At 34.8% G+C, this 15,412-nt stretch overlaps 1 protein-coding gene across 1 annotated transcript in view; it reads right to left on the minus strand.

Moving 5' to 3' along the window:
- Window positions 1–15,412, minus strand: part of Cep290 (centrosomal protein 290) — an 81,916-nt gene that overhangs the window by 13,524 nt on the left and 52,980 nt on the right. Inside the window, 10 exon segments of the mRNA XM_040754978.1 lie at window positions 1,467–1,553; window positions 2,922–3,056; window positions 5,354–5,477; window positions 6,590–6,745; window positions 7,054–7,199; window positions 9,562–9,684; window positions 10,782–11,003; window positions 12,670–12,807; window positions 13,859–14,072; window positions 15,089–15,288. Coding sequence (XP_040610912.1) covers window positions 1,467–1,553; window positions 2,922–3,056; window positions 5,354–5,477; window positions 6,590–6,745; window positions 7,054–7,199; window positions 9,562–9,684; window positions 10,782–11,003; window positions 12,670–12,807; window positions 13,859–14,072; window positions 15,089–15,288 — 1,545 coding nt within the window.

Consider the following 15,412-nt stretch of genomic DNA (forward strand, 5'->3'; position numbering starts at 1 on the left):
TAATATCTGATTCTAAAGATTGTGCTAATTCAGTGCATTTCTAAAATAAGTGAGGTAGGAATTATAAACCCACTCCACATAAAAGAAAACCAGGGCTTAAAATATATTTAAATCTTCCTTAATCCCCCTCCTTAAATCATACTGTTAGTAATAGCTTAAGTACGCTATCTGATGTGTGATCCAGTAAATAAATAAAATAGCTTATTTGGCTAGGGTTCTTTCAAGCACAGTGGTTCTCAACCTATGGGTCATGACCTTTGGGGGTTGAACTTTCACCAGGGTCACCTATGACCACTGGAAAACACAGATATTTACATTACAATAAATAACAGTAGCAATGAAAATAATTTTATGGTTGGAGGTCACCACAACATGAGAACTTCATTAAAGGGTTGTAGCATTAAGAAGGGTGAGAACCAGACCGAGCACATAAAAGGTTTCTTTACACAGAATAAAATGACAAAAGTGAAATGATATGTTTAAGTAACTTATACGTAATCATTATAATTGCAATTTTCTCTTAATAGGTAATAATATTAACAGAAATTTAAATTCTGTTAATATAAAAATTAAATTTGGTAATAAATAGCCTAATGAAGACATCAAGAAAGATAACTCACTAGTTATTTAGTTAATTTTCAACAGCTGAGTAAATGAACACTTAACTCAGTTCTGGGCAGAACAGGCCTACTACAGGCATGAATTCACAATAGCTGTAGTTGCCTATGCAAAACCACAGATCAAGGCAGCTAACATTCTAGCATGGATTTGGGAAGAGGTCCAGGAACCTGCACCTCTTAATCTAGGAGCTATAAATAATTGATGAGTTCTAGAAAGGGAGAGTCAGTTTTTCATTAACGGTATGGCTCCAGGTAGGTTGACCATATTTTATTGAATGAGTACACACCCAGAAGTATATAGACAGCATAAATTCGACTCTGTGGGTTATTAACTTAAAAAAAGAAGTATACAAAGTTGGAGGGTTAGAGAATAGGGCATGGGCTGGGCAGAAAGTAAAAGGAAGGAGTTGGAGGTGGATATGATCAAAATAAATTGTACCAAATTTTCTAAGAATTAATAAAAATACTAAAATTTTAGTTACCATTCATGATAAGCAATGAAAAATCCTAAAATATTTACATAAAACTTTAATATATACCTTCAAAGTGTCAAATATTCTTTCTTTACGATTTTTGTACTCCTTATAAAAAGACAGTTATATGTATATTTATTGTACATACATGATTACATATTTTCACTTTGAAACAAATATTGACTATCAATATTTGTTCTAAGTACTTTCTATTACTATTCTCAGTATTTTCACAGAATGCATCATATATGTCATAATTTTATTACCAAATGAACTTTTGTATCATGAGTGCTTCAATTTATACCACTCTACAATACAAAATCAATAGGAGCTTAAATCTTTGGCTCTAGCTTCCTCAAAAACATAAACTCACCCCTCTGACCTGACCAAGTTTCCGTTCAACTTCCATTTTTCCTTTCTTAAGAAATTCACACATTTCCTTCAAGTCTCTTACTTGATTCTAAAAGGTAAAAGAAAATAACAGCAATCTGTTATGACAATATAATATCCCTTGAAAAAGGGATAAACATTATCTGAATTAAAATTCTCAACTATAGGACCAAACTCAACAGTTGTGTCTCAAAAGAAATTCTGATGTAAGACATATGCTGGCTAGTTTTTGTCAGCTTGCCGCAAGCTAGAGTCACCTGAGAGGAAGGACCCTCAACTGAGAAAATGCCTCCACGAAGGCTGCAGGGCTGTGGTGTGTTTTCTTAATTAAAGATGGATGCGGAAGACTCAGCTCACTGTGGATGATGTCAACCTTGGCAGGTGGTCCTGGAGTTTTTACAAGAAAGCCAGCTGAGAAAATTGTGAGGGGCAGGCAGGAAGCAGCTTTCCCCCTTGGCCTCAGCTCCTGCTCCAGGTTCCTGCCCTGATTTCCTTGAGGAACTGTGATGTGGAAGTCTAAAATGAAATAAACCCTTTCTTCCCCAAGTTGCTTTGGGTCATGTTTATGACAGTAATAGAAACCCCAACTAAGACAACATGTTAAATTAAATACTAGAATGCATATACCCATTTAAGAACTCTTGAGTTGTTATTCCGTAATGCACATACATGGATACCTTGCACAGAAAAAGGTCGTTGCACTGGTTTTCTCAGAGTATAAATCAGAATGAGAAGCACGAAGTTTAATAGTATCTCTACTAGTGAGAATGACAGAATACTAATGTTCTTCATTAGAAAAAAAAAGCTGAAACAATTTGCTAGTCAAGATAAAAAAAAAACCTACCACCACAACATGGCAAAATGTAGAAAACCAGAGATAAAAAGAATTAACATAAGTAATTTAGAAGTAACACTTCTAGAGAAACAATTACATTTTAGTTATTACAATTATGAATGAAATACAAGAAATTTCTTATATTTCTTACCTTGGATCACATGAACTTGACACTTCTATTGTCTGGGATTCTTATCAGTACAACCTTCTATCGTACAGAATTCTTAGTGTCCATATGACCCAACTCCTCCGTTCTCCACCAGTCCTTCTATGCAAGCTCTCATTACTCTAAGCCCTTTCTGCTAATCATGCTTCCTAATTTCCCTCAGCACTGCGCTGTTTACACACTAACTTGTTTGCTTGTTGATTGGTATCTTCATCATCAGAAGATGTTCTATTAATGCTTGGATTTTTAATGACTGCTAACTATAGCAACTAAATAGCATGTCTCATATAAACGGACCCAAAAAATGCTTCTTAAATGAGGAAATATATAAATAACGTAACATCACAAAGATATCTTATGAATATTCATTTCAGAAAGTGATATAAGGAAATTTAAGTGTGTGGTGAATGTAGGCATTATAATAAAATTATATTTACTTTTAGTCTTGGCAAATCTTTATTTGCTTGTTCAAGTTGAAATTTCAGTTCAATATTTTCAGAAGACAACTTCAAGTTTTCCCTCTGAAGTTCTTGTTCTTTTTGACAGTGATCATCTGACTCCACTTCTGAAGTCTGAAAATGAAATTTAGAATATATTCAACATTTAACAAAAGCCACAGACATATACTCAATAAGGAAACATTACCAAAAAGGAATTTTTAAAAGGAATGTTGGGGGAAAATGGCATACATTACATGAGATCAAAACCAAGTAAGACAGGCTACAAAGCCACCAGAAAAGGTAATTTCTAAAAATTAAACAGCAAAGTCAAGTAGAGCCTAAAAATTTATGTCTATAACCACTTCAATTTCTTCCTCCAGGAGGCATTCAGTAATTTTTTTTGAAACACAGTTATCAATTCTGTCCTCTGAAATACACTAAATTCTGAACTTACATTTTTTTCTAGGTATGAATATATCCCAGGTCATTATTATGCTTGTTTTTATTCTAAATTTTATGTTTTTTGAAAGCAGAATCTTTAAAATGATTCTAAGTAGGCTAGAAAATTAGATTATCATCTACTTTTAGGATTGTATTAAGTGAAGTTTGAAATCCATGGAAGACATCATTGTGCCTTCGGCTGTTTCTCACCACCATGGTGGGCTCCGAAGCCAGGAGCTCCCCAGGTATTCTACTAAAAGTAACATTGTATCAATAGATCTTTATACCTTCCTTTATAATATGCTTCAAGTTATTTTACTGTACTTGTGATACATATTTATTTGAAATAAAGAAACATACGTTTTCTTAGACCAAATATAAAAAATAAAAAGGACAGAAAGTTAAAAGCATTCTGTATAGACCTATGAATCTCATGAGACATGTAGCAGAACACTGGCAGGAAGGCAGCAATGATTCAATTTTTTTGTTTACAGGACATATACGCATAAATGCAATGACAAGAAAAAGATGCAATCTTTGGTGATGGGCATAAGCCATACTAAGTAACAGGTCCTCTCTTATTTATTATATGGCCTAAGCATGTATTCAGGCTCTTTTATCATCAGTCTACTAAAAAATAAATCCTATCATTTACACAGCTTTATGTTCGCATCTCCGACGGCTTTAAGGTCTCCATCAAACACGGAAATGTTTAACTCTTCTAAACTATTTTCTCTTCCTGAAGTTTGTCTATCACTGGTAGATAGTTGATCTGATTAATGATAACAGAACCAATAACTGCTTCATAACAATTTATTATGACTTACAGAAGAGAATATCTCAAGATTTCATGTGAAAGTATTTTAGCATGTTTCTTAGTAATGCAATTACTATATAATAAATTTGCAACTTTTCCCTCTTATTTTCTAAAAATAAAGCTAAAAGCAATTGTGTAAATTGTCCAAATTTATGGAAAGCTATTTATTAATAGGTATTTTTCTTTTTACAAATTCTATTCCTTGTTAGATTGTCACTATGTATGCATATGACTTTTCATAAGTAGATTCTGTTAGTGACGTAAAGGACTGCAGTATTCTCAGATCAGGGTGTTTTTCAGGACTGACAACTGAGTTTCTATCTGGCCTGTGCAGCTCCTACACTAGTGCACTGCACCAGTATGGCGGCAGCGGCATCATGGTCCTCCTCTGCAGGGCCACCTTGACCAATGTTATATGACTGACATTTTTGGCTACATGTCTTTATTTTCCCATCCTTGCCAACCCTATTCTTGTTCTCCTTTTTATGTTTCAGATTTTCATTTTCACAAAATTATTAATTTTACCTTTAGGAACTGATACATTTTCATAATTCAACTTAAAAAAATCCATAGAATTGAGATAAATTTGTTTGATTTACTATTTAGTATTGTTCCATACTTAATTCAGTGGGACCTACACACAACATTTCTGTAATACCACAGAAGATTTGTAGATAGCCAGTGACATAAATCAGTGACATTTGTGTTTTCTTAGTTTTGGTTCTGAAACTATTATGTGGCATTTTGTCTGTTCATGTCTTAGTTTTGCTGGTATGTTTTTGCTGTTGGATTTTTATGAAAAACATTGTTTCTATATTTGTCAACACTAATACAAATGGTGGAAGCCAGATGGACCACATCAGAGAGGAAATCGGAATACAGCAAATTTGCTAATCATTACTTACAAATATGATACACAGCAGCATCTTTAACTTGAGCTGGAACTGCTAGGAATCTTTGCAATGATGGTTTAGACAAAGCATAAGTATTTAAAGTTAACCACTGTTAAGTCATATCAGATAGGATTAAAGAAATGATTCAGCATTGGTTAGTTTAAGTGTTGTATCAACATCAATGAGGAGGATCTGATGTTTGTTCAGATAATGGAAGAATCCGATTGCTCTTTATGCCTTTAACACTGGGAGGGTTGGGGTAGGAGATGTATACTTACCACAGACTGGGGATACAAATCTTTTGAAAGTTGTTTTTCTAAAGTACGAAGCTTTTCTTGAAGGTATTTATTTTGTAAATGTAAGTCTTCCACAACAGAGTCTCTTGGAAGAGCGTGGTGTGTCCTATGAACAACAATCAGACTATTATACAAACCTTACTTTTTCTCAAATTTATTATATTGTGATAGAGAAAAGAAAAAATATACATGTGTATCAACATTATAACTTAAAATTTTAAATTTCCAAAGTTCACAAGAAATAAATTAGGACATCATATTTTATATTAAAAGAATCCTTTACTATCAGGCATCCACCAAAGACTTCTTTATACCATCAGCTAAAGTATATCCCGCTAGGCACACATCAACACTTTTAAAGTGCATGTATTTGTTTAAGTGGAATTATGTAGAACAGCTGAAATGCCCACTCTTTTAAAAACATTACATAGTAACTGTATACCATCTATTTCATTCCCAAACAGCTTCAAGATCCAACAAGGCTCTAACTTATTCAGTAAATGTTGTCATATCAAGTCCAAACTTGGCTACAAGACCCATCTTACTCTGTGAAACCTTATTGTCCAGGATTGTTTCTCCACTTAAAAATAAATGCACACTTAACGGGAAGACAATAATATCCACTCTTGTCTCTATATCATTACTAAGAATTTGTCTATGTCATATCCTTACTCTATTTAATATATCCATTTGATTAATAAAATTCAAGCCTTTAATCCCAGCACTCGGGAGGCAGAGGCAGGCAGATCTCTGTGAGTTCGAGACCAGCCTGGTCTACAAGAGCTAGTTGCAGGACAGCCTCCAAAGCCATAGAGAAACCCTGTCTTGAAGAAAACAACCCTCCCCCCAAAAAATTTAGATGTTCCAACTGCTTTAATTTGGAGGATGGAATAATTCCCTTTGCTGCTCCTTTCTACCTGCCTCATGCTTGCTTAGGTACATGTGTTCAGTGGTTAAAGGATACAACATAAGAGTTTGACTAAAGCCCACTTCTATCCAAATAACAATGTTGAGAGACACTGGAAGTACCACAAAGATGGCATGGGAAGTTCCAGAGAGGAACGGCAAGGAGTTCCTTATGGCCCAAGTTTACTCTAGAGCTGCATATGCATGAAAAAGATAACAATAAAACGCATACTTGAAGCAATATCCTTATATTTCCATGTGGACAAGTCAGCAATTCTTCAACACAGATGCTAATTCCATGCAATAAATTACCTCATGTATAATATGTCATTTTCTAAGTCCAGATTTCTCTTTTTTAATTCTTCCAACTCTTTCTCTGACTCCAAAGCTCGAACTCCTAAAACCTGATCAACAGTCATGCCTGTTGTTTTCAGTTTCTTCTGCAATGTAAGTTTTTCTTTATCAGCTCTGTAGAGTTTAAAAAGGAATGATAAAAATGTATCTTTTACAATTTTTGTTCCGCTTTTTAAATCCCAGCTCAGTCATCATCATACTCATATGCAGAAAGTGCATCATTTGCATTTGGTATGAATTTATTTGAAAATCATAGATAATTCATTCAAAGTTAAGATATATTACACCACATTTTAGAGACAATAGAATGTGAATCATAATAACCTAAACTAGCAAACTTGTCATGTATTAAGTAAAATAAACTACATGTTTTCAAAATAAAAATCTACATAGTATTTGCTCTATAATGAAGTTTAACTCACTTGGCAAAAAGCTCCTTTAGGGTGTGCAGCTGCTTCATGAGACTGTGGACTTCCCCTTCTTTCTCTTTTAATTTGTTCCGCATTCCCTCTACTTTGGTTTGCCACTTTTTTCCTTCTTCCCACCTAATTAATTCTTCCCTAGCACTCTGGAAACAGTAACAAATAGACTATAAAATTATGTTATTTTTAATCTCATTTCAAATACTGATCCACATTTAAAACTATACTTCCAAGATAATAATAAATAGTACATTCTGTTATAAAAGTTCTAGAATCTTTAGGTATGGTACACTATTAGGAAAAAGACCTTCAATTTAAGTAGGACTTATGCATTACTTGATAGTTAAGTTTCAGAGAAGATTCTGACTTCCTTAAGAAGTTAAGTGAAATACCCGTGTCTCAACTACATGATTTTCTTAAGCTTCTAAAAAATAATTGTGTGTGAATGACCACTGCAGTCCAGTTATAGCATGATGAGTTCCTAATACCTGTAACTCACTCTGGTTTAAATACACATTACTTTACCATCCAACCTGTATTTATTTAGTGCTGCCCATATGCCAGCTACTACTCTAGAAACAAAGAGCAGAGAGATGTGTATACCAGAAAAAAGGGTAGACGTTTGCAAATCTTTTCTTTGTGAACAAACTTTGGAGGTGGCAATATATACAAGAAAAAGATATAAAAAATACTGAGTAAGTTTACTTGTGCTATTAAGAACTGGAAAAGAGGGTGTCAGTGAGGAGGCCTAGGTAATCTATTGAGCCTTGGGTAGTAGATCAGTATTTATCCCAGGTATACAAATGGACTTTGGACTCCCATTCAACAATGAGAGATGCACTCTCACCCTGAACTCTTGGGGGAGGGTCTAGGCCCTGCCCTGGATGAAATGACAAGACTATGGACACCCCCATGGAGGGCCTCACCCTCCCTGGGGAAATGAGGGGATATTGGGGGTGTAGGGGGGGGAGAGCATGGGAGGAGGGGAGGGAAATGGAGAGGGACCTGGAACTGACTTGTGAAGCAACCTTGTTTCTAATTTAAATTTAAATTTAAAAATAAGTAAAATAATTAAAAAAAAAGAACTGGAAAAGATAGGATCTCAGGTCTTATAGGTGTAAGCTATCTGGTAAGAGTGATGGTAGTGTTATGGTTGCTTGTATTACAATAAAAGCTAAGAAAGAAAGTTGTGTGATACACAATTGTCCCATGTTCTGAACAAGTCCTGCTGGATGCTTATATAGTTAAAACAGTTCGCACAATTGTATGGAATAAGAATTTAATTCCATTTCACTATAGTAGCACCAAACATTTTCATATTTTCCCTATGTACTGAATTTAGTAAGAATACAATTGCTATTATTTATTTATTATGTAATCTTCTGCCTGCATACCAGCAAAGGGCATCAGAGCTCATTCAAGGTGGATGTGAGCCACCATGTGGTTGCTGGGAATTGAACTCAGGACCTTTGGAAGAACAGGTCAGTGCTCTTAACCACTGAGGTATCTCTCCAGCCCTACAATTGCTTTTTAAAGATAAAGGCTAGACATTATTTTACTGAAAATACTAGTAAGAACTGTTTATCATGTTGGAAATTAAAAAACAAGCAGCAATATGATTTAGATGATATAAACTGCCATTAGAACACATTTTACAAGGTATATACAGAGTCTATATTTGGAGCTCTAAATTCATATTAATGCTCCATAAGGTACAAACAAATGGTTACCTTCTTTTCCTTCTTTTTCCTTATTTTCTAGTGTAGATCACATACTTGTTGACATATGAATAATGTATTATCATGTTCATTCATAAATTATTTTTATACTTCTACAAATTACATTTAGTACATTTATAATATTACTGAAATTATAGAAGCTTATACTGACTTCAAATTTCATTTAGAATAATACAGGAAATATTATGAAACACCATGTTTACTATAAATGGGATGTCTTGTCTAAAAAGGCTGGTTTGATGTCAAATTCAAACAATCTCCTCCAATACTAGAGACTAGTATCCAATACTAAGGACCTTTCAATATGCTTTCTCCAAATTAGTTTCTAACCTTATTTACTCAAATCAGCTAATAAGTATCCTTTTAAAACTAAAAAATCTTTCTTGATTGACAATTTTTTAATGTATTCAAAGAATAATCTGACCTCCAGAAATATAAATACTATCAGGGAGAATGAGGTATGATATACATAAATACTTCTGCAGCATGTAATGGGACCCTTTGGGACGGAGCAAGATGAGATGATGGGGAGGAATGGCAAACTCATGGGATACACAGGATGTGAAGAGACAGACAGTACTCTAATATCAGGAAGTGTCATGGAGGTGCACTGCACCTGTGTCCTCAAGTGGAATGTAACTTCCTAAAGGTCAAAACCCATCTTGTACTTGTCAGCTTTATTCAGGACCATAAACAGTGTGTTTTAGGAAATTCTCTATCAATACATGTTTCACTTATTTAAAACTATTAATGAGGACATTTCACATACCTTTTCTTTCACGGGTTTTATGTCTATGCCATCCACCTTTCTTTCCAGTTGGCTTTCAAGTTTTTTAACTTTCTTTTGAAGTTCATCAATTAAACTCTGTTTATTATCTAGCAGAGGTTTGCTCTGAAAACATTAAGATATAATGCTACTTGACAAATAAATATCAAAGGACACAATAAATATTCCAATTACAGAAATTCTGTGAGGCTAACATTAATCATGTTTTCTACATAACCATGATTGTCACTATAAGGCAGTTACCACTGTATATGGCCCACTGTAGACAAGAAATACAACAGAGGTCACTCAAGGTACTAATCAAAGAGTTGGGTGGTAGTGGCACACGCCTTTACATCCCAGAACATGGGAGGCAGAGACAGGTGAATCTCTTAAGTTCCTGGTACAAAGTGAGTTCCAAGACAGCCAGGGCTGTATACAGAAACCCTATTTTGAAACAAAACAAACAAACAGAAAGCAAGAAAAAGAAAAGAATGAAACAAACAAACAATGACACTTTGAAATTTGTGGGAAAATGGATGAAATTAGAAAAAACATCCTGAGTGAAGTAACTCAGACACAGAAAGACAAACATGGTATGTACCCACTCGTAAGTGGATATTAGACTCAAAGCAAAGGATAAAGAGGCTACAATCCACCATCCCAGAGAAGCTAGGCAAAAAGGAGGACTCTAGTGGGAGCTCACAAACTATAGACTAATAACTGGGGAACATAATATGACTGAACTAGGACCTCTGAATGTGGGCAACAGTCATGTGACTTGATCAGTTTGGGAGGAGGGAGGACTGGCAGTGGAGTGTGGGACCGGGATCTATCCCTCGTTCATGAACTGACTTTTTGGAGTCCATTTCCTATGGTGGGATATCCTCCTCAGCCTTGATTCAGAGGGTAAGGGCTTGGTCCTGCCTCAACTTGTTATGTCAGACTTTGTTGACTGCCTAAGGAAAGCCTTACCCCCTATGAGGAGTGGATGGGAGATGGGAAGAGGGGTGTGAGAGGGCAGAAGAAGGGGAAGAAGGGGGAACTGGGGTTAGTATGTAAAATGAAAAAAAAAATTAATAAAGGAAGAGTAGAAATCTCATTAAGAGAAAAAAAGGTAAAAGAAACTGAAAGGCAGTTTTAGCATATACTGTAAACTGAATAAGCATCATGTCTCATACATTACAGATCAAATATATTATCTGAATTAAATGCAATATTACCTGTAGTCCACTGGACAGTCTTTTAATCTGTCTTCTCAGTTCTTCATTTTCTTGATCAATCCCATCTTTCTCTCTAAGGATTTTATTATAAGCTTTTTGCTTTTTTTGCAGTTCATTATTTAAATCATTTAAGTCATCAGCTAGTGAATTTTCTTTGTTTTTACTTGTTTTAAGAGCTTCTTTCAATTTTAAAAGATTTTCATTTAAATTTTCAATTTGTGACTAATAAGAGATAAAAGTGTTATTCGCAAATCTTAAAGTATTAATTATAAAGCAACAGGAAACTGAAGTTATACTATTAATATGCATTAGAAACAGTAATTCCAATATAAAATTTTAAATATAGCACACGAGAGAAAACTAGAAACTGCAGATATTTTCCCCTTTCACCTCAAATAAAACAAATTTCTAACAAAAAAAACAAGCATTATCCTAAAACAAATCATTTTCAACAAACAGCTAAAACAAAATTTTATTTAAAAAATTTCATTATAGGTAAAATAATAAAAACCCAGTACCTTCCAAATACACAGCAATGTTTTAAAGATTCTTAAGCATAAGACAAACATAAGATACATCTCTGACTTCAGTACTTTGTGAATGACTTTGTGAAAACAAGACATGGGAGGACAGCCTGAGACAGGAGCCATGAATGTAAGCACAGGAATTCTCAGCTGTTCTGAACAAAGACAGTGGTAGAAACATGTTATTATTTGTTCTGTAAGGGCTTATTCAACTAGGTGTGTAAATGGGTTTTTTTGTTTGTTTGTTTGGTTTGGTTTGTCTGTTTGGTTTTTTGAGACAGGGTGTGTCTGTGTAAGTCTGGCTGTCCTGGAACTGTCCTCTCTCTGTAGAACAGGCTGGCCTTGACCTCACAGAGATCCACTTGACTGTGTGGGCCACTACTACCTGATATAGTGTTTTATTGAATAAATTATTAGTAATACAGATTTATATTATCATAATGTTTTTAAAAGAAAATTATATCTTAGATAAAGACTGGAAAAAGAGAAAAAAATCAGAAACAGCATCTCATATGAATAAAAAAATACTAAAACTATACAAGTAATGAACTCTTCCTTTTATACATTTACTTAGTTAACATATTTTTTATTATTAACTATGACCACAAGATTGAAAAGTATAATAAGCTGTTTTAAAATTTTTTGAAAAATCTGCTTTCCAAAGTGCTTAATAGTAGTAAAATGTATATATGAAGAAAATCAAAAGTAAATAAAACTGAAAAAAATTATATTTTTCACCTTATCACAAAAGGAATTTTGGGGGGAAAAAGAGAAACCGAGAGTTTTTATGAAATACATACTTTGGAAAAAAAAGTTTAAATCACTACACTTAATGACCAGAAAAGAAAACAATAAAGTATGTTGGTAAAATTAATCTGGTGGAATAAATGGCTACAGAGCCAGGCAGTGCTATTGATAAAAATACTAGTGCCATACTGGGTGGGGATGAGGGTGTAGCAGTTATGGAAGAAGCTACATACATTTGTTGTGTTTGTGAGACCTCTTTTCTTCTTAATTTTGCTATGAAACTGAAGTTATTACAACAAAACAGTTTTAAACAATGTTGAGGGTTGGAAGTTTAGCTCAGTGGTGGAGTGCTTGCCTATTTTGGACTTGAATCCAGTAATACTTAAGATGTACTAAAAATGCTTTAAAATTTTCTAAATAAAATGTTTCTTAGATGAGTTCTATTAGTAAGCATAACTCATAGTACCCTATCTTTCAAAATCCTCAGATGATAGTCAACATATGAGTAACAAAGATATATACTGTTTAAAACCGTGTGTGTATTAGACAACAACTCAAAAAACATTCTCTGAACCAATCACACATCTGGCCATATTAACACCTGTGCTGATGCTCACCTTTAGCTCTCTAGTATGTCGATCAACAACTTGCTGAATGTTGAGATTTGCCTCTTTTTGAGAAGTTACAGCAATAATACGTTCTTCAGCTGCTGCTGTCATTTCTGCCCGGAGCTCCAACAGGGCTCGACTAAGGGCCTAAAAATTGCAATACACAAACATTTTTAGTGGAAAATTAACATTGTATATGAGCAAAATAAAAGGCACAATAGGCAGCATTACTTTCTACTACTTTTCTAGTAGATGCAAAATCCTGAGTGGTTTTAAGTAGGACACTGTAGCCCATGCCTATGATCACATCAGCACCGAGGTGGCTGAGACAGAAGATAACAGTGAGCTTGAGGACAGTTTACACCTAGTGAGTTCTAGGCCAGCCTGGTGAGAGTGAGACCTGTCTCAAAAAAGAAATGAAAGATTAGCAAAAAGAATTTAATTAAATAAAATTTGCAAACTCCTGAACTTTTTCAAATGAATATCCTTTGTAATTTTGCTCAATTTTTCACAAATGATTAAAAACCTAGACAATTATTTTCAGAACCAAGCACTCTGCAAAGCAATTCATATTACAAAACAAAGCATGTTATGTTTAAAAATTTTCAAGGTTATATATTAGCAATAAACCCTTCACTTAGAAAAATATTCACTTTGTGCATCCATTCATGTGAAATTTCTGAAGGCAGGTGATAACGTTATAGGACATTGTTTAAAATATTTGCCCATAAAATTCATGAACTAAAGTGGGAAAATGCAGCATCTTTTAAACCATTTACCAAGTATGAGATAAATAATCACAAAACAGCAAAACTACTACATGGGATTAAATCTTCCCACAAAGTTACTGTGGCCACCTTCTTAAATCCTTCTTCCTTTTAACCATCATGTCACCCCAACCCCCTAAATTGTTCAAAATTGTTTCAGCTACATGAAAATCCAATGGAAAATGAGAAATTAATGAAGTTAAGATTTCCTTCCATACAGGTGTTCAACAAATCACTATACATAAAAAGATGAATTGTACTTTATCTGCATTTGAAAATAGCACTACCACTGCAGCGCCATGAGAAAGAACTGTCCTTTGCAACAGCGTGAGGTAAAGTTCACTCTTGATTGTGATAGTGATGCTAGCCAGCGCCTTCCCAGATCTCCAGATCCTCTAGGCCTTTCTCTCGAGCGGCCATCTGCCACTCACCTTCTGCTGCTTCTCTTTCAAGGCCAACTGGCTCTTTAGCCTGTCCACTAGATTCCTCATTGTGGTTGTTGGAGCTCTTGAGTTGGCTTCTTTCTGAGCCTGGAGCTCAGACTTCACACGCTGGGACTCCTTCTGTGCGTGGACAAGGGCACGCCTTAGGTCCTCCACTTCCGCTCGCACTTTCTTCACCTCCCCTGAGTGCTTCTCCTGCAGCCTAAGAGAGACAAGCAGATGTATTTGCCAGACTGGGCATTTTATTTTGATTTAAAAAACCAAAGCAACTTTAAAAATGTATAAAGTCATAACTACAAGTTTTAAAAGACTATACAGTTATTTCAGAAATTACATCATTTGTCATATTATGTGGTAACTTTGAGCAGTATCTTGGGTCCAAGAGTAAACAGTCAAAGTTCTAACAGACCATCAGAAAGGGAATAGAATCTTAGTGGACTAACATTCTCACTTTCATCAGATATAAACTGAGGCCCAGGAAGATGATTCTGTGATCAGAAACTGAATAACCTTATACCAGTTTTAGGTTTAAAGGTCTATTACTAAAAATGGGCTGAACAATGGTCATAATCCTTTTTTGTTTGTTTCTTGAGACAGGGTTTCCCCATGTAACAGCCCTGGCTAATTATCCTGGAACTTACTCTGTAGACAGGCTATCCTCGAACTCACAGAGATCTGCTTGCCTTTGCCTCCTGAGCATGCGCCACCACCATCCAGCTAAATTACAATATTTAATGTACAGAATGTTCCAAGCACTCTAACATTATAGTTTTTTGTAGCTTTATTTAACAAACATTTATTGAGCTTCTGTTTTATCACATACCCTTAGATGTTTAAACAAAAGCAGGTTATATGTGAATTTACCATCTTCAAGTTACTTCTGTACATAGACTTCTGTACATAGACTTCATCTAACCATTCTGAAGGAGCCCAAGTAAACACTGCCATTTTCATTTACAGAGGATGAAGTGGATAGTGGTTAAAAATAAGCTGCTACAGAAGATAAATTGACTTTTGAGTAGAGTGACTCATTACAAACTGTGATTTTCCTACATCCACTGCGCTTTCCCAGGGTCTTATTCCTAATGTGACACAATGAGACACAGGTAATCCTGCACACAGAATGGGCTGATACATATCAAGGTCTTATGACAGTGCTCACACAGGCTTCATCAGAGCCTATTATTTGTTCACTTATAAAAGATTTCTAAGATTTACCGTAATTTCGTATTTTCAAATTCTCTGACTTTTAACTCAGTGATTTCTTTTTGTCTTTCCAAATCTTTTGATACTTTCTTTAGTTTGGCCAGAAGTGAGGCCAGAGAGTCATCTTGTTCTGCCACTGTCTGCTCCATTTCAGCTAGGCGAATGAAATGCTTGTCAGTAGGCACTGGAACAGGAGACTGTTTTATTAAATCCTATGAAATATGAATGAATTAGTAATGAGTAGGTGCAATCTGAGACTATGACTCATCCTGTACATTTCTTTATGAAGCAATGAAGTCTACAATTTAAGAGGAAAAGAAGGATTGGGGAAGATAG

This window comes from Mesocricetus auratus, unplaced genomic scaffold, assembly GCF_017639785.1.
Source record: "Mesocricetus auratus isolate SY011 unplaced genomic scaffold, BCM_Maur_2.0 Super-Scaffold_100011, whole genome shotgun sequence".
NCBI classification, from domain to species: Eukaryota; Metazoa; Chordata; class Mammalia; order Rodentia; family Cricetidae; genus Mesocricetus; species Mesocricetus auratus.